The sequence below is a fragment of the Atheta coriaria genome, unplaced genomic scaffold, assembly GCF_025399875.1.
Source record: "Atheta coriaria isolate IRGN ID8LTWV9N9 unplaced genomic scaffold, Caltech_Dcor_3.1 hic_scaffold_7_pilon, whole genome shotgun sequence".
NCBI classification, from domain to species: domain Eukaryota; kingdom Metazoa; phylum Arthropoda; class Insecta; order Coleoptera; family Staphylinidae; genus Dalotia; species Dalotia coriaria.
In genome coordinates this window covers 8,558,182-8,578,951 of record NW_027045449.1, presented here as the reverse complement: position 1 = coordinate 8,578,951, position 20,770 = coordinate 8,558,182, and the positions used below count along the sequence as shown (strand labels likewise).

The 20,770-nt window shown below is 31.3% G+C and overlaps 2 protein-coding genes across 2 annotated transcripts; both read right to left on the bottom strand.

Moving 5' to 3' along the window:
* Positions 1-636: 636 nt before the first annotated feature.
* On the bottom strand, positions 637-3,080 carry LOC135796567 (protein peste-like). Its single transcript, XM_065308639.1, has 7 exons — positions 2,981-3,080; positions 2,459-2,880; positions 2,178-2,399; positions 1,403-1,700; positions 1,127-1,329; positions 994-1,067; positions 637-938 (listed from the first exon to the last, which is right to left on the bottom strand). Exons 1-7 carry the CDS (start codon positions 2,991-2,993, stop codon positions 710-712), a joined length of 1,461 nt encoding a protein of 486 aa, XP_065164711.1. The 5' UTR covers positions 2,994-3,080; the 3' UTR covers positions 637-709.
* Positions 3,081-5,327: 2,247 nt separating this feature from the next.
* LOC135795519 (uncharacterized) lies at positions 5,328-18,045 on the bottom strand. The gene is given in 14 exon segments (XM_065307226.1): positions 5,328-5,837; positions 5,898-5,971; positions 6,048-6,250; positions 6,305-6,351; positions 6,353-6,594; positions 6,662-6,877; positions 6,952-7,387; positions 7,721-7,742; positions 10,747-11,108; positions 11,169-11,242; positions 11,306-11,800; positions 11,870-12,091; positions 12,560-12,985; positions 17,501-18,045. Coding segments are annotated over 14 exon segments (3,114 nt in total). The 5' UTR covers positions 17,504-18,045; the 3' UTR covers positions 5,328-5,545.
* Between the last annotated feature and the right edge of the window lie 2,725 nt (positions 18,046-20,770).

The window sequence follows — 20,770 nt, the reverse complement described above, 5'->3', positions numbered from 1 at the left end:
TCGCGCGGATTAGTTGCAATCAAATGGTCAAGATCGGGCGTACTTGAATATCCAGGTCAACGCGGTACTTCCGGCAAATCAACGAGTATTGTGACAACGGCGACAACGACGGCGCAACCGTGACCTCCACGAATCAAAAAAAAAATCCACCAATTATTTAGATACTTCCCACGCAGTCATAAAAAATGAACAAAAACTTGAACTTATAGAAAAAGAAAGTGTCTCAACGTAAAACAAAATAAATTTATAAATAATAGATACTTAAATTTATTAGTCATTAAAAAATATTAATATCTTATCTAAAGGTTATAGGTTATAGGTTAATATTAGTACTTTAATTTTATGGCTCTAATTAATTTTTAATAACGACTATTAAATTTTTACCGTCAAAAAGTGAGCTACGTGCATCTTGGCATCATTATTTAATTCGCCAAATTTTATTTCCAGAACTACTTGACAAGTCTACGTCGTAAGTCGTAAATCGTTGAATGCATTAAGTTTTCAGCTCGTCTCAATTAATCGTGTGCTATTTTTTGTTTTATTTACAGCATCAAATAGGACACATTTGCGAATGGGGTCAATTGAAATTGGCCAAAATTGCATAATAAAAAAATATAAAATTACAAACACACCAACTTCATTCATGATGATTTGCATTTTATTCAAACATAACTTATATATTTTTACAATTTTAATTCTAAATTAATAATTACTTGGTTTGAACTTGTCGGTACTCCCTGTATAGGTTGTCATTAAGAGAAATTCGAACAAAGAGGAGTAATCCCACTCCTGCAGCGAGTGTTAAAAAGCTGAGGCAATTAATCACGATTGGAACTTTTTGCAACACGACCAGCAAGTCTAAATACCCGCCGCGTGTCACCACGTGCTGTTTCATGGAGAATACAGGCATGAAAACTCGTGGAACATCCGAAAACAAGCTAAAAATAATTAGATTTTATGATTAAAGTGAAAATTATGTTTTAAAATCTTTACCCTAAGCCTTTAACAGGCTGCAGAAGCATGTTTAGTTGAATATTTAAAGAACCATCTAATAATAAACCAGTTGTCTATAAATAAAAACATTAATAACAACAAATTCTATTAAAAAATTGTTTAATAAGTATACTTGTTCAACTGCAATGTATGGCATTAATGAACTATTATCTCGATAAACGATATCGACGCCATTTTGATACACAGGATCGGCAAGTAAAAAATGTGGCAAAGACATGAAAATCGGTGCATGAGCAAAAGTCGCTGAGCTGTTTAGCATTCCCACTGGTACACATTCCCCGAAACAAAAACATTCGTTTGATTTGTCATATGTTCCTAAAATTAAGATTAAAATATTTTTATATTGAAAAGAATACAAGTGTGGCCATCTATGAATTTGTTTTGTTACCATTGTCAAATATGTAGTCCTTGGGTGCGTATACACTGCCAACAACTCCATTAAACATTCTTTCTTCTAGAAAATAATTATTTGTAAAGACATTTAAGTCGTGTACGTAGACCACCATTGGTTGAGTTTGGTCATGGCCAGGATCTGCGAACTCTCCTAATTTACCATGGACTCGACCACATGTACCCGGAAAATACGGTGTTGTTGTTGAATTTTTTATAGTGTGAATATTACCGTAAAATTCATCAACATTTACGTGCACGTTGTAAGGTCCAAAGTATAAATCTGTATAATTTCTCTGAAAAAAATATTAAATAATGAAAACTTTTCAATTTGCTGCTCTACTATTATATAAAAATGAATAGCAAAATATGTTGGTATGCGCATAACTCAATAACGCCTAGACCAATTTGGCCAATTCCTTTTTTTAAATGTTCATTAAAGTCCAAGAATGGTTTTACGGCGAGAAAAATCGAATAATTGCCGGAAAAACCCTAAACACATCCCTTTTCTATAAAACTTGACAATGAGATTCAATCATGGTTATAATTAAATAGTTGAATCCGAGATAGTGCGCTGATGTGCATCATTAGTAGTAATTCTTTATATAATTAAATTATTTAAAATAATATTGCGAATCTTATTGATAGAATAGACACATACTATGTCTAGAACAAGTGAATAAAAACGAATTACATTTTTATTAAACACTACCAGGACGAAGTCGCGGGCAAAAGCTAGTATCTTAATAAAAACAGGTTTTAAAAATGTTTACCTTATAGAAATATCCAAATTTATCTTTCAACTCCATTCCCAGTCCTTGTGTAGCAAAATTAGGAATTTTTTGTACAAAATCCAACAATGGATCATCATATCCTTCAAATAAAAGTTCCTGTACAGTTTTCTTCACAAACAATTCACTTTTCGTTGCTCTTAAAGCTAAACTAGCCCCAAATTTCAGAAACGCCGACCATTGACGTGCTTGATATGCAAGTGCCTAAAAACTTTCAAAATGTAGTTATCAACTTTCCAGAATTAATTCAACACTTAGCTTACATTAGCAATTGGATTCAAAGTAATAATAACATCATCCAAACTTCTATCCGCCATGTTGGGAATGTGCACAAAACGTTTAGTAAACGCATATGTAACGCTCGAGTTTTCGTGATGAATGCGTATATCTGTACGGTTGATGTACAATTCAAAACGGTAGGGTCCTATTTCCTCAAAACGTGGTTTAATATTAGGATCACGCACCCGGTCGCTGTTGGTCCAGTTAAAGAAGTAAAATTCCACCTCGTAGGGATATTCATTGGCGCGCCACATTCGAAAATGATATGAACCCTCGACAAATTCCAATTGTGATCGTATTATTAAATTTATTAAGGATTCAGTGCCAAATTTAATTAGATACGATAGGAATATTAATAACACTCCAAAAAATAATTTGTTTTTTGGTTTTATATTGTTGAAAAATCCTTTAAAAGCAATTTAAATAATATTAATAATAATAATCCTTAAATATCATTAATTTATTCTTCTAATTAATAAAATATCAAATAATATAAGCAAACTCACCTCTTTTGGTCATTTTATCAAAATAATCACAAATGATTTTCCTATTGCACCTTAGAACAAATCTAATCAGGCTTAGAAGTAAAACTGAAATTCATTTGCGATTTTGAAACGCATAGCGCACACACGATCGCCCGTCAATGTTTATTGAAAGGCGGAGTGTTCTCAAAGAGTGCACGCATAATTTAAACATTAAATGTTTATACACCAGGTTAAATCTATAGCAGTAAACAATTTATACATCACTGTTCAATAAATTCAAGACACTGTATATTATCAGGCGTGTTATAGCAGGTAGTAAATCAATGTATACTTTGTTTGAAACGTAGGATTGACAAATAGTAATAATTAGAAGTAAAAATTTGCCAGTAAATTAACACCGATGACTTGCAAGTTGGCAAAGAAACGCGCAAGAAGTTGAAGTTTAATTGCGTTGTCGCAAATCTGATGGCCGTCGTTTAGTTGTGCAATTGTGGCCGATACTCTCGTGGAGTTCATGTGGCGTTGCACTCATTCAAGGATAATTACATTTTATCACAATTTCAATACAAATCCATACCAATAATTGCATTTAATCGTTAAAAATCAATTAAAATATTAATTGTTTCTGTTTAATTTTAATATTGTTTGCATTTTTGTTTGTTTTGGTTGAAATTTATGGAAAGTGAAATGTTTAGCGTCCGATCGTCCTAGATTAGTTATAATTAATGCAATTAATGCGCAGGTTATGTGATTCGGAGTCGTTAATTACACGTTAATTTTATATTACGTCGTCGTCGCATAATGTGATAAGTAATAAAAACAAAGACAAGAAGAAGAAAAAACAACCGAAGAGGTGATTGCAAGGCTGTTGACTATTCATTTCAAAATTGCACTGAGTGCATGCATACTCATGCACTCAACTTTAACTATTTTGCTAAACCACAACTTATCAACATAAATTCAAACATAATTATTGTATACTCATTAATATGTGCATAAATTAACTAAAGCTAGGTTGAAAAATTCATTTTATTATAGATAATTTAATCTAATATACAAAATATGTAATATATAAATACAGTAAAGTCCGGTTATAATGACATCGAAGGAATTGACAAACACGTCATAATAAGCGGACGTCATACAAAGCGTTTTGTGAAATGAAAACCCTTTTTATGTAAATATGTACATATACATACAATATCCGACTTTTTATACAGAATTTTATATGAAAACCAAACTTGGTAGTGTAGGTACGTCATAATAACCGGTTGGTCAATATAAGCGGAGTCATAATAAACGGATTCTACTGTACAAATACACATCTATATTTTAATATAGTAAGAAAGAAATATAGTAGAAAGAAAGAAATTTATTAAAATATAGTAAGAAATGAATCTCTATTTTGGATTTTACGCGTGTGATAGAAAAGTAAACAAGAGTGTGGCGTACTAAATTGCAGCGCAGCGCGTGAGTTCAAACGGACATGCTAGCTCACTCACACAAACAAAAGATAGTGATAAGAAGAACATCGCGAAACATGTTTCAACATGTTGCTGCGTTTACTCTGCTTCGATTTTAATGCGAGTAAGTGCATCCTAGCGACATCTATGCGCTGAATAGAATGTTATATTTCAGTATGTTGTGCGCATACGTTTGAGCTCATATCACATGGGCAAGGACATGAACGGAGCACGACCGTATAGCATTTATTGGACTTATATGCATTTCTATTAGAAAATAATAATAAAAATCAGCGTAGTTGACAATACAATATTTAGTTATAACTTCAATATACTAATAAATTAAATTTATGTTTTAGAATTGTTTTTTTTATAAATTAGGCATTAGGTGGTATTTAACGAATAATTTATAAGCTAAAAGTTTTCATTTGAAGAAAAAAATTTAATTTAAAATAATGTACGTAAATAACTAGATCTGCTTCGTGCCGAATATTGCCGATTATCACAATCACACTAAACAAAACAAAACAATTCTCACAATTTATGATTGAATGCATTGTTATTAAAAATAAATCAAAATAAATTTAGTGTCACGTAAATAAATTAACCTGTTGTACGTACGATCACGAATATCGCCGTTTATCGAGATGCACACTGATACTATACAACAACACAACGCACAGGTATCAAGAAAACAAGTGCCGAGAACGCGCCTCGCATTTATTGCACAAAAGTGCATCCTTCCGCCATCTATACATTTTTTAAAGAATTATATTTATCTTCGATGTCATAGTGTGTGCGTAAACTCAAACGGCCATGAGTATCACCATTTGCACCAACTTGCACTACACGCAAATACAAATAATACAACAGAAATTAACTAATCAAAGAAAAACATACAAATATTTAGTTTTATTTGTATAGATTTTAATCTCTGTGTAATAAAACTATATACAAAATATTTACATTGGTTTTAATTTAAAATATGTATTGTCATGTTAAGTAATATAATTGTTCTTAGATCATGGATGGATTTTTGTTCATGCATAAAGACCTTAATTAATTTATTTTTTGGCATTTCCATTGCTAAATTTCCTCACCCCCTCCCTAATAAACATTATTACTACGCATGAATGTGCACTTCTTTTGTGGTAAGTGGTACTTCAACTGCTTGTGCAGCAGCAACTTTATATTCATTACGCTCACGGTTCTTCGACGATGGCCATATACAATTTGTTATTAGGACAAGAATCATCATCGATACACCCAGCACGACGAAAACATATGATACATGTTCGACAATTTCAGGTAGATTTTGTATTAAATAGACGCTGGTCGCTAATTCATCACTCATTGTCACTACTTGATCGAAGAAGAATATAGGTACCATTATTTTAGGAACGTTAGAAAATAATCTGTAAATAAATAAATATTTAATCAAATTTATTTTGTATTGTTTGTTTTATTGTACGTACGAGTATCCTTTGATTGGTTGTAGTAAAAGATTGAGTTGCATACGAACTCCTACTTCAATTGCGATTGCAGATTTCTAAAATTAAAAAAAATGATTAATAATTTTTTGCTTAGATTGATAAGAAAGTTAGTAATTTAAAAACAATACTCACGGGTTCTAGAGTGATGTAAAAGTCGTGATCTTTTTTGTTTGGTGTAAGTCCATCAATTAAATTTGTATAGTAAGGATCTGCGTTGTAAAAATGTGGCAAAGAGAGAAATATTGGGGCTCCTTGACGACAGGAAGAGATGTTCAAGACTCCACTGGGTAAACACTCACCTTGGCAGTAACATTGATTTTTTGGATAAATTGTACCTTAAAATTTCAAGAATTACAAAAAGCCAATCAAAAAAGAAATGAAAAACTTACCATTTTCAAATAAAGTTTGTGCTGAATATTTATACCCCTCACATCCTTAATAAACTCATCTTTTCATAATCAAATTCAGCGAATGTACACAATTCATTAGAGTACAAAGTAATAGAATCTCTTGTCCTATCCAAAGGATAAAACTCTCCAGCTGATCCACGTATTTTATTGCATTCGCCTTCAAAGAAATCAGTTTCGTTGCGATGATTCCACGAAACCATCCTGCCAAAAGTATGATCCTGTTTAGTAGACATACTAAACTCTCCACTCAAGTTTCTAGTATTATTTCGCTGAAAGAAAACAAATAAAATATTAAATAAAGAAAAAATTGTATTCAAGTAAAATAAGTTGCCTAACCTTGTAAAACCAACCGAAATTATGATCTTCAATTTGTGCATCATCAGGTAAAAACGGCGATACCTGCTTGAGAACACCCAGTAAAGGATCGTAATATCCTTTAAAAAGTAACTCGTCTATTGTTTTCGTTACATACACCGAGGAGGACATCGACATTGTGAAATCCATGGACCATTTTTTAAACCCTTCATCAAAACGTGTTTTGTAAGCTGCCGACTAAAATAAAATCATTAAATAAATAAATAACTAATATTTAAAATAAAAAAAAAATAATAAAAAAAAAAACTTACAGTTGCTACAGTATTTAACGTATTTATCACATCAGTAAGTTGACAAGGACTCTCTTCATCCATAAAATAATATCTCTTCAAATATTTATACGAAACTGTATCATTTTCATGAAAAACAATATCGTACTTCTCCTTCACCTCGAGGAATCTATACGGCCCGACTTGTTCAAAGTGTGGTTTAACACTTTCATTATACACCTCATGTGCATTCGTCCAGTTAAACATATACATATCCAAAATAAGCGGTGGATCATTAGTGCGCCACGCTTCATAAGCTTTTGATCCATCTTCCACTTTCAGCGCATTCATTACAATCAAGTCATACATGCCATTAAACTGAAGTAGAAATAATAACCCAATGAATGTGAACACCGTCCCCAATGTGAAGACGAACCCCCGGCAGTACCGCCCTATTATTCTAGTGCGTTTCATTTTTCTACAAACAAAAAAACCAGAGATGATTATTGTTTATGTTGACCATTGACCATACTAAATATAGTAACAATTCAATGATTTCAAAACAAAGACCAAACTGCTATCAGCTGTCTCGCCTTGAAATGAAATGTTGAAACACGCATTAATCTACAGAGTAATCAATTTAATTAATGCTATATTAACAAAAAATTGTTTATATTAAAAAAATTAATGTCTAAACAATTTCTTAAGTCAATATGACTTAATTTAAGAAATATTTTAACAAAGAAACAAAGAATTCACTTTTAGTGTGTGTTATTGGTGATAACAACTGACTTAAGTCTAGTTTACTTACTTGCGATATAAATTTGAACTACCTAAAACCGATTACTGCGTTTATTAACTCATTAACACTAATAAAATGTTTGCACGTGTTAAATATCATCCGATTTTATTTTATTTATTGTTTAATGTAAACAATCGATTTATTTTAGCTTAAGTCACGTTGTGGTTGAATTTAATTACTTTGTTAAGGTTGATTGAGTAGTGGCTGCGACATTTTCCGTGCGCAGACTAAAACCGCCATCCGCTCGGTCGCTCGCTGGCGCTTATCAGCGAAGGAGTCCTCTTATCGCGCTGACCTCTTGTCACGAATTTTATTATTTCATGAATTCATGCTGCGCCGTTTACGCTTGTCGAACTACTGAATGTGAACTTGTGAACTAATCGAAAAGCGTGCAACACTCACACACACACATGCTGTGGATATGAGAGTATTATCAGACGGTTTTAGATTCGGTAATTGAGCGTCGGCCATCTTGTTATAGGTTAAAGGCACATGCTTTACGCATTGGGCATGGAAATATAAGTACTTCACTGTGCGCAGTGTTTACTTACTGATTAAACTATTTATATTAGTGATATTATCGTGAGTTTGAATAATTTTTACTTTTAATCGATGTTTACTTTAGTATTAAGCAGATTTTACGATATTTTAATGAAATTCTGATTGCTGTGCTGCAGCAGTGGCCATTTTAAGTGTCAATATGCGTTGCTATGACGATTAATTGACGCAACGAGACAATTTATTATCGATGTGTTTTGGAAAGTGCTGAAGATGTGGAAAATACGCGTGTTGAGCTATAAACATTCATATTGATAAGAATAGTTTAATAAATATTGTATTTTGCGTCAGCTAGGCAACTAGACTCGCACTTAATGATTTTTTTAAAAATTAAATTAACAACTACATGACACACCTGTCTAAATATTAGTTTTGCACTATCACATTTAAGTTCAGTTAAGTATTAATAATGTTGACTGTGGAATGATTCAAGTACTGGCAGTAAAATCACCTGATTCAATTTAGTATGTCTCCAAAAAATTAATTAAAATGGCGGTTTAAGTAGTGACTTACTTATGTTTAGTATTTTATAAGTGTTTTAATTTGTTATTTTTAATTTTACGGCTCTTATACAGAAGTTAATTACGCATTTACGAGGGTCATGGAATAATTACATATTTGTTTATAAAATTGGTACTAATATTAGTAATATTACACTTTTTAATAAGTAATATTAAGTAATATTAACTAATATTAAGTTACCTGTTTAAATTGTTAGCAAATCATACATTATTTCATGTAATTTTGACGTTCAAGTATAAATTTTAATTGAAAAGTAAGAAAACTTTAATTGTGTATGTAAATAATAATTTAATTTAATTATTTAATTATCTTTTGACCCAATTTTGAGAAAAAGTAGAAAATAATAAGAAAAACACAATAAAACAAATTTTAAAATTAGAAATCTCTCTTAATATACTTTTATTACTTCCACCTTTATAGCGACCCTTTTCCACGGTTTTAAGACACAAAAAGTAGTACTTTTAACTCGTATGGCCAGGCCGTGACTAAAGTACTGAATATAGTAATAAAGTAACGTAGAAATTGACTAGAAGTAGAAGAAATAGCTTAAAAATCACGTGGCTAAACTTAATAGTTAATTTATAATATAAAAATGAATCGCAAAGTCTGTTGGTAAGCGCATAACTCAACAACGCCTATATCAATTTGGCCAATTCTATTTTTAAAATGTTCGTTAAAGTCCAAAGATGGTTTATACGGCGAGAAAAATTCGAATAATTGCCGGGAAAATCCCAAAGACAGTCTTTTTCTATAGGATAACAATTGGCATTGAAATTCAATCATAGATATAGTTAAATAGTTGAATCCGAGATGGCGCGCTGAAGTGCATTATTAGCTATTCTTTATATAATTAATTTCTTTAAAATAAAATTACGAATCTTATTGATAGAATTGACACATACAATGTCTAGAACAAGAGAGTAAAAACGAATTACATTTTTATTAAACACTACCGGAACGAAGTCGCGGGCAAAAGCTAATATATCATAAAAACATGTTTAGAGATTTAAATAAATTCTATTTTTCGTGAATAATTTAAGCAAGTTTAAAAACAAAGAGTTTTTATTAATAACAAAAGTATTCAAACAATAATAATATTAATTAGAATTAATCTAAGTTTTCTCAAATAACAAGAAAATTAAAATTCCAACAAAAATCTTTGCTGTACTGTACTTAGCAACTTAATAAATACGTATATTACTTAAGTTAAGCCACTAAGTAGAAACTAACCATAATCACAAAACCGCTTATCAATTAAGTAATAGAAAACAAATAGACCAACATTTAACATTTATCTCACTTGGAACGAGTACTTTACATGCTAATTATCAAAAATATCACCAATTTCATATAAAAGGCACGTGGTAAATATCAGTACATGAATTTCCATCAGAAATCCAATCTGGACGGTTGGTATATCAAGTAATGAGTATAATATTGTATTGTATTGTAATTGCACTGTTTGCATTGTTATTGTTAATTCGATTTGATTTACGCAGTTAACGATTCAATTCGTCGCGACATCTCTCTGTTTCATTCACTCTTCTTTCATTCACACCACACCATCCAATCGTTCAATTGAGGCAAACTCATCTAATTACCTAATTATTTCCTTCGAAATGCACACCAACACGTACGCTTCGTCCATCATTATAAGTTAGGTTAGAGTTGGCAACACTGTCGTATCACAGTAGTTTTTCTTTTCTTGTTTACAAAACAAAAACACAACACTGTCATGATTGTGTCTTAACTTAAGTTACTCTCATGGCGCGGACATGTTGACTCGCGGACAACGTGCGCACTACTCAAGCAACAACTATACTTAAGCAAATACTCATCGCATTGTTAAAACAATTTTCGTATAACCAGAGTTAAGGCGAGGAGTGGCGAGGACGGTTTTGTGGTTTAAAATGCACGCAACATTATTGTTCGGATTATCACTGCGCATGCGCATCAACTGCATACGTCGCCTACGAGCTGCACGTCCGTTTCGTAAACGACGCGGAGTTTTTCTTTCTCATTCAACGGCACCAGCTCCTTGATTGTTAAAGCATGTAAATGATGATTTCTTTTCGTGTGTTGATTGCCTTGCTTTGAGACAAATTGTCCGGATTTGATCATCGTTGAGTTGATATGTTTGTAGATGACTGTTGAGCAGAGGAAGAAACCGATGGACATCAGTAACGCGCCGATGATTTGAATCACCAACGGCATGTAAAGCAGGATTTTGATTAAAACCAGGAGAAAGTCAGGGATTTGAACGACTTCTTCAAACCACAACACTGGGAAGATTAGTTTTGGCACATTTTGAAATAATCTGTAAAAAATTATTTATTTATTATTTAAATAAATAAATGTTAGTAGAGTTTTAACTTACGTTAAGTATTTTGCTGGTTCAAGTAACAAATTGAGTTGTAACCTTGCAGCAACACGCAAAGTTATTCCAGTAAGCTGTAAATAAATATTTTTTACACATTTAACATATGCAACCCAAACTACAGTTTAAATACATACCGGTTCAAGTGTAATGTAAAACTCGTGTTTGTCTCGAACAGGTTTAAGTCCCTCGACTGCACTCAGATAATAATCATCAGCGCCGTGGAAGTTTGGTAAAGAGACAAAACCAGGCGCGCCATATTTGCAACTACTGATGTTTACAGCTCCTGAAGGGAAACATTCCTCTGGACAGAAACATTTATTTTCTGGGTAGAGTGTACCGTTATCCAGAAAACGTTTTCCTGCTGTGTATTTTCTTCCTATAACTCCATCAACAGATTCTTCTTCTTCAAAATCCAACGGCATGTTACGGCACATGTCAGGCACAAAAATGGAAATGGTGTCTTTATTTGGATAAGGTCGATGCAGTTCACCTGCAGAAGCACCAGAAACATGGCCACAACTGCCCTGATAATGATTGGTACGGTTTGCAAAGTTCCATGATTCCAAAACACCGAAATTGTCGTAGGATGTGCCCATGTTGAAGTCTCCTTCAAATGAAGTTTCATTTCTCTGTAACAAAACAAGTTAATATGATTTTTAGTAATGTTGCAGATGGTAGATTGCTTTTAAAGTACTTACTCCAAAAAACCAAGCAAATTTATCATCCATTGGTAGTTTGGGAATGAACGGCAAAGGCATTTTAGCTGACAGCGCCACCATGGGATCATAATAACCTTCAAACAAATACTGTCCGAAGGGTTTTGTGATAGCTAATTCTTGGTGCATTTGAGTGAAGGCCACTTGCATTCCTTTGCGCATCCAAAATCCCCATTTCTTCATTTTTGCAGTGTATGCCGCACTCTGAATAAAAAATATTTTTGGTTAAGTTAGGTTCAATTACATCTATAATATAAAAATGAATCAAAAAATGTGTTGGTAAGCGCATAACTCAACAACGCCTAGACCAATTTGGCTAATTCTTTTTTTTAAACGTTCGTTAAAGTCCAAGGATGGTTTTTATGGTGAGAAAATTCTAATAATTGCCGGGAAAACCCTAAAGACAGCCCTTTTCTATAGGATAAAAGTTGGCATTGAGATTCAATCATAGTTATAATTAAATAGTTGAATCCGAGATGGCGCGCTGAAGTGCATTATTAGCAATTCTTTATATAATTAATTTCTTTAAAATAAAATTTCGAATCTTATTGATAGAATTGACACATACTATGTCTTGAACAAGAGAGTAAAAACGAATTACATTTTTATTAAACACTACCGGGACGAAGTCGCTGACAAAAACTAGTAATATGATAAATTCCGTAAACTTACGACTAAAACAGGATTCAACGAAGTAATCGGCAGGCTCAAATCAGCCACACTTTTCTCTCTGACAAAATGATACGAGTGATACTGCCTGAATGAGACAGTATTATTAGCGTTCCACGTGACATTGCCTTTCGTTTTGATCTCTCTGAATGAGAACGGCCCAATCTGTTGGAATCTGGGTTTAACACCCGGCTTGTAAATGTCTTCCGGATTGGTCCAATTCAAAGCATAAATCTCTAAATACAACGGCATCGGATTAACCAGCCAAAGTTTCTCCATGTACGTGTTTTCTTTCAGCGCGATTCCCAGTCGCAACATTGAATTGAAGATCCAGGACCATCCGATGAGGAATCCAGCGCCGGTCGATACCAGCACACAGGATATCAGCAGTTTGTTACTATTAGTACACACATCCAAGCGGAAATTCACCTGCAATCAATTAATAATGTCAAATGTCAAAAGTGATGCATAACCTCAATTAAATACTATTTATTGCTTAAAAACTATCAAATTAGCAAGTAAATGATTTAAATTGAGTGATAATGTGACACGTTTCACATTTCTGAAGATGACACCTATTAAAATTACATTTTTTAAATCGAATCACTGTTTAATTAATGAAGTACACGTGTAAGATGTGTTGAAGCAGTGTTTTATGATAATCATGTTGTTAACAACAAATATACGCGCTTTGTAGTAATAATTATAACGAAATTAACATAGTAGAAAACAAGGAAAAACATGTTGACAAAATGGCCACCAGCCAGACAATTTTTTTATGCTAAATGTTCGCAATTAATACATTTTCAGCGTCAATATTTAAATTTAGCATTTGATTGTTACTTTTAATGTCGCGGTGATTTAAGTCATTTTGATCGTGTGCATAATGTTAAAAAGTTAAGCAATCATCAAATTTATGATTCTCAACTCGTGCGCATGTCGCGCACGTGTCATCCGATTATAAACCGTTGCGTTCACAATTCACGATTTTATTATATTTTAATACTAATTAAATTAAAACAAATTCATCATCAATAAAGCACAGTTATTAATCTTTTGATAAAAATGATTGTATACTGTTTCTAATTGAGATCGAGTTTGAAACATTATTCTGTAAATGTTAAAATGGTCGTCGACCGGAACTGAAGTGTGACGTGTGGCGCGACATGCGGGCAAGTGACGCACTGTGACGAGAATCCTAAGAAGGTTGCAAAACGCGCCGCGAATTAATGTTTTTAACGATGCAGCGTTCAAAATGTGATATAAAATACTAATTATTGACTTAATGTGATTGAATTCGCGCGCACGTTTCAGAATTCGCATGTGTCTGATGTTGACCAACTAACATACAATGTGTTAATAGAATATTAACGACGCACAGTAATCTCACTTAGCACAATTTTTATTTAAACAAAAAAAAATTAAACTAACGACCTAATGTCATTTTATTAATAATTATATACTCTGACTAGTAAAATTGGACAAACTGACAAAAAACGTGTACTATTATTATTACATCAAGTGTACAATTATTTGTTTATACAGTAGAAGTAATTTGGCGGAAAATATGTGAAGTTTTTTATTGTAATAAATGATAGTCACACTGTAATATTTGTTATGTTAGCACGTGTAGATGTAAAATAAAAATCAATGTATGAGTTGAAGTATGAATGTCGCGGGTAAGTGCAACGTGGCAACCAAGTATACATCTTTTATAAGAGTAACGTTGACGTGGCAACTAAATAAAAGATTTTTATTAAAAAAAAAAAACAATTTGTGTTTTTAATGTTAAATTTTCTGAAACAATGTCAATATTTAACGGTTAAACCCTATTAAATCGATATTTAGTAATAATGTTGATCCTGCATGTAATTATATAACTTGCGATAAAGCCTATACGAGTCCCCGATTTTATAAATTGTGATTTACGCAGCTGTAATACAGAGATAAAAAGTTCGAGAAGCACTGGACTAGTGCAATGACTAGTGCAAATTGGCCTGGCACAGCTTATCGCTCAATTGCCGGCTTTAATTAAACAACAAACTTTATTATTCACTGTTCATGAATGCTCGTACAAAGTGCATGACACGGATCAAATCAAATCTAACAGCAAAGATATTAAAATCAAATTAAAATAATTTTACAGTTTTACAGTTTTCTATCAAATCAATCAAACAGATGTCGCTGCCTGAGGCTGAGTTTAAAATTTGCGAATCATAACTACAGGCGTAATATGATTATAATTAGTTTGGTTAGTGGGAGCAAAAGTGCACAACGTTTAGCCCCTATTAATAGGCCTCCGGTCGTAAGACCCAAGGAGCAAATACCAATTGTTTCAGCCAATCAAAAGGTCACTCGCAAATCCAATCCAAGTCAATTTATAATGCATCCACTCACGTTCAGGATTTATTCAAAGTTCAGCGCTTAATTACTTAAACACCGGTTTACCTACGACGCATTAATAAATTAATAAATTAATTGGTCCATTTGATGTAATAAATAAATATTTGTTAACTTAATGATGAACAATGAACTTGAAATTTGGAAATCGCAAGGTTGATGTCTTATTTGATTCAATCATTAGTAGCAAATTATTTTTTGTTATATATTTAAATCTTTAAAATATGTTAATTTGTTGGATAAACCGAAGCTGTTGAAGGTGTTGACGAGTCGATATTTCCAATAAACAACATCGGATAACATTAAATCAACTAGTTTTCAATGTTGTGACAATTCTGGCATGGCATAAACAAACCCTGAGGTTTGCTTTGCTCTATATTATTTTAATTCCAAGATTTGTCCGTCAAATATTTAGTTCAAAGTAAATTTCTGTGTTTATCAGATTGATCAAGGGTGAAATTTCAATAAAATCATTTTCTAAATGTTTTAGTAGAAGGAGCAACGGCAAAAAAGCAAAAAAGCAAAGTGACGAGTACATTTGTTAATAAAATCTTTGACAATATTCTAGAAATTTCTTAATTAAATATTAAAGACGTAATCAGATATTTGTCAACAAATCTTAATTGATTATAAAGTTGTTATCGAACAATTTTCAGCAAATTACAATTTCTACTAATTGATATAAGTAGAACTAATTAAAGTCGGGATCGATTTCATCAACACGTTTTTCTGTGCGTACAAAGTAATTATTCGTAATTTGTTATTTTTCGCTTTGTTGATGTGTCAATGTTATGCAAGCAGTACTTTTTCCAGAATTTCTTTCACATTTTATGTTTTCTTTATACTTCTGATGAATTTCTATCCGTATGAAGTTTTAATCGATTTTAAATGACATAATTATATGATTTACCGTAAAAAGTAGTTTTTGATGAAGCTTAGATATTTAAAAAATGTTTTAAACTTGTATTTGAACTTGAACTTGCAATTTTTAAAAGCACATTATTAAATTAATAATTACATAATCAAGGGGGACTCCCGTTTAGTTTTTGAATGTTTATTTATGTATTATGTATTATTTATGTACTGTTTACCTTGTTAGGTAATTGTTTTTATAAGTTTTACTAGCTTTTGCCCGCGACTTCGTCCCGGTAGTGTTTAATAAAAATGTAATTCGTTTTTACTTATAGATTATTTCAGTTTAGTTACTATGTAACTTTAGTCAAACTTTCAATCACCTAAAAAGTCTTAATGAGATAGCATAATATTAAATGGATTCTTACGATTGAGCTTTAATGTAGAACACAATATTTATTAAAACCCACTTTTTTCTTCTTCTTAATTTATGAAGGTCAATATTTAAGTTTTGCATGCGTCACATATATCTTTCAAATGTAATTAAACGTTTAAAAAACTATATTTCCAAAAAAAAAATGGATGAAAACATGATTACAGTTTTATTGCGCGTTTTGCAAAGAGATTAAAGGAAGTGACTTTTATTACCGTGATTTTATTATTTTGACCGATACCCGACTAGTTTTGATTTGCAGGTTAACTTGATAGTTTAATTATGTCTATTTTTTGCTAGATATGTTGCTCTATTTTTATTTATCTAGCTGTGGTCTATGTAAACTAAATAATTAACAAATCCGGGTTTAATTAATTACATTTGCATCTTTAAAGAATTAAAATTATACGTTTTATACTTGGAATAAACAAGAAAAACTAGATCTGAATGCAACAACAAAACTATAAAAGATTTTGTGATAATTGCGTTGTAATTTTTAAGGAATCAATTTTTTTTAGAAGTAAATTATAAAAAACAGTATTCTACGCCGATTTTAGAAGTCAATTATTACTTTTTACGACAGCAATAAACAAATTATTTATTTAATCCCAGATATTCATGGATAAACATTATATACGAATACCACGTGTAATACTTAATAGTATACATGATCTACAAGTGCAAAAATTACAAATATGTTGTTTTTGATTCAATTTACTCGCGAGACATGATAATCTATAATAAGCAATGTGATGCACAACATACGTAATAATTGTATAGTAATTAAAACCATAATCATGAGCATAAACATTAAACACTAGTGGAAACGTGCTAATATGTTTTGTTTTTGTTCAAACAATGTTTGGCGACGAGTTTTTAATTTTGTCCACCGCAAAGTCAATTATTAAATAATTAAATCATAACTGGACACAATGAGTAATAATCGGTCAGTGAATATTTTTAGTACTAATAGTAGTTTTGTTTTTAGTAATTAAATATGAGTTCTATAAATAAATGCAAAAATTTTATGTAAAATTTATTTAATTATTCAAAAGAATTTAAAAGAAAAATGAAAAACAATTTTATCATAATACTAAGTACTAAGGAAAATTTACTTATTTATTTTGAAATTATTGCAAAATTATGCACAACAAACAAATTCAACAAGTAATTACTTAATTAGGTGTAGAATATTATTTAGAAATAATTTTTAAGTAATTAATTAATAAATAACCAGTAAATTTTTAATAAAAACTCACCATTTTGATATTTTTATTTCTTCCTTTTGTTTTCACTCCAATTTCACTTTCAGTTCTGTTTAAATTAGTAAAAATGTGTGCGTATATAGTATTTTAAAATCTTGACGTGTTCTTTTGGCAGTGGTCGGTTATCATTAACTCAATCCCTCCATACACTAATACTGCAGTTAGAAGTCATCCCTCAGCAAGGATATATTTACGAGCATGAATCCTTGCAGGTGGTTATACACGTCAGGACACGCACGGGTCCTTCACTTAACTTAATAACCGATAATCTTCTATATAAAAATGAAATTAATCAAAAAACACTCAAAAAATTACAGCGCCTTTCAATAAATATCTTAAACATAAAATATTTATATTTTCGAGTAAAGACACTTATTCGTTGTTTGTTACAAAGATATTAAATCTTGGAAGACATTCGATGTCTTGAAATTTAGTGAAGTGATGCGTTCACGCGTAAAATCCGCTCGCGTTTGTCGCTCGCGTGCGACAACAACCGGCGGACGACAACTAGTGGACTTGAATTGCGCTCCGCCGGGTTGTTTTATCGTGTTTTAAGTCACTACTCACTCTAGTGAGCTGGTACGAGCATACAAATGTATGCATGGAACTTGGAACAAGGAAGATGATCGCGTTTGACGCGACCGATGGCGAAATGCAAAGCAGGCGGTGTATTAATGTGCATAATAACGAGCATCTCTACATAGTGACGCAACTCAATCTTATTTAAAGAACCAATGATAATTATTAATAGATATCACATACACTTCTCCATTATATTGTCATCTATTGTTCTCTTGTGGTATTGCAACGACTTAAGTAAATTTTAAGACAAAAACATGAAAATTTTACTTAATTCAGTGCATGTGCCGCCATCTAGCGGGGTAAATAAACAGTTTTATAATCTCCATGCATTGGTGTAGTGAACACAACAAAACAAGTGATAACAAAGTAAAAATTCATTGAAAACAAATTATATACGCCGCAAAACTCAAAACATCTAACTTTAGTAATGAATATGTCTTTCTATCGATAGCTTATCACTGCCACTATATATTTAGTTGAATATCTTACGCGTGTTATGTATAAACTGCATTACTTTTGCGTTATATAATTTAGATCTGCTCGTGTATGCTTGATGCCAAAATTAAATTAACTTCGTCATTTAATTTATAACCTTGGTGAGTTAATGAATTTGTTACACACGCGAGTTTAACATTGAATTTTAAGTTATTAATTTATGCGCGTTGATATGCATTCAAAGTTGACCGATAACGGTCTGCAACAGTCACGTGTTGGTCTATAAGTCAATACAGTCTGAAAACATTTTCACAATAACAACATTTACTTTACAAAATTAACGAAAATAATTAAACATTCAAAACACAGAGCCTTGGGATAAATTTTTCACAATACTTGCTTAAGATTACTTAAACCTTCATTTTTCTGTACTTAAGTTAAGTATATTCACGTGGGATTTTTTACGTTTTTGAAAAATCAGTATAAACATGTTAATTGACAAACAAATTCAATGATTAATCATTGTTGAGTTGTAAAACGTATCATGTGCGTATCATGTTATTAATAACAATACGTTTCACGTCCGGTTTAGTTGTTTTGTTGCATATTTCTATTAATATAAATGCGTAAACAGTGTATGTGTAGCCATCTAGCGTCAAAAATAAAAACTAAAAACTGAAATAAACAAAATTTTTATTTTTATGTGACTTTTTATGTGACTAATGTGTTGCTTCATCAAAGAATGAGTAATCAAAATTTTAAGATAATAAATTAAAGACTTTTTCCACCAATAAACTAAGATTTCTTTGGTGTAATATCTGCGTCATTTATGCAAATCACGTTTATTAAACATGAATCTACATTGTAACACTTTTCACGCAGTTCACAGACACATAAACATAAAAATTACAACGGTGATTTAACAACCCGGTCGATTTAAGTTCAATTTAGTTTAATTAGTATGCGGCTACCTATTTGAAAATGATAATTAAATATTTATAAGTACATTAAGTACTTATACATTCGCCGTCTATAAATTACTAAAATTAAAACGATTGTAAAACGAAAACTGATCAAAACCAACGACGTCAAACCTACTTTTTGTCTATTTTAATACTAATGATGTAAACAATTTTTTGTTCGGGTAGAATTTACTGTTCCTGATTCATTATCTACTGGTGATTTTATTTCGGTGAAAAACTTGTACATCCATCGATTTTTTTATCAAATTTTGAAAAGTTAAAGTTTCTAGGCGAATTTTTAAAAATTGATAACGTGTTTTCCGCTTTGAATAAATAAACACGTACATACTGCGCATAATTATCAGTCAATTGAATTTTTGTCTATTGATAATGACGCGTTAGGAATTACGTTCGTAGTTAGTTAAAATTTAAAATGCAAAATTTTATTTTATTGGTTTGTATATAAATTGAGCATTTTTAAATATATTTTACCACAGAAAACTTACTTTTACACTCCAATTATGTTTAATCAACGAAAAAAATTTTTTTATAAACATATAGAGCTTCCTTATTGAGTTATATCATGTCAAAGTTAAATGAGACTTTATAGCTTCATAAAACATGTTTTGCGCATAATTCTTAATTGCACTTGATTTAATAAGAACATTGGTATGTAAAAATTTGCCTTCCTAATGTTTATTGTGGTTTTTTCGAATGCGTTGGGGCATCATAAAATTTAATTCGTTTATGTATATATTTATTTGTCAATTTATTGTTTTTTTCTTTTTCATCGGCGTCTGGTCTTTGAATTTTTGTGCTAGATAATTACCTAAGCAATTTCAAGGTGTGATGTGTAGGTATCATGCAGAAGTAATGTTAATAACATGGCGCAAATGTTGGTTTGATTATTTCCTTGAATAACAAAGATAATGTGAGTTTAATAATACGAGTAAGTGATTGGAAATGTTTATTTCGCGTCAATATTTTTTTGTGTGTCATTGTCAAGGTTAAATCATTATTGAAAGTGCTCTAATTATATAGGTTAAGATGGATGTTACAATGTTAGGTTAGTTTGGTTGCTCTAATTATAGGTTAGAAAATGTAGTTTGGAAATAATTATGAAATTAAACGGTGATTAGAAATTTCTAAGTTCAATTTTTGAATAGTTATTAAATATTGGAATTTTATAGTTTCATTCATACAAAATTTGTTGAATTATTTATTAATGAAAGCCGGTTTATGTGACTTAAGATTTAGTCTACTCTAAACATGGAATACTCGTATA

Bases quoted from the DNA above. Each gene is read 5' to 3' on its own strand.
- LOC135796567 (XM_065308639.1), bottom strand. The intron at 1,701-2,177 runs GTAAACATTTTT...TATTTTTTTCAG, and splicing joins AATTTGGATATTTCTATAAG to AGAAATTATACAGATTTATA. The intron at 1,330-1,402 runs GTAACAAAACAA...TCTTAATTTTAG, and splicing joins GGACTACATATTTGACAATG to GAACATATGACAAATCAAAC.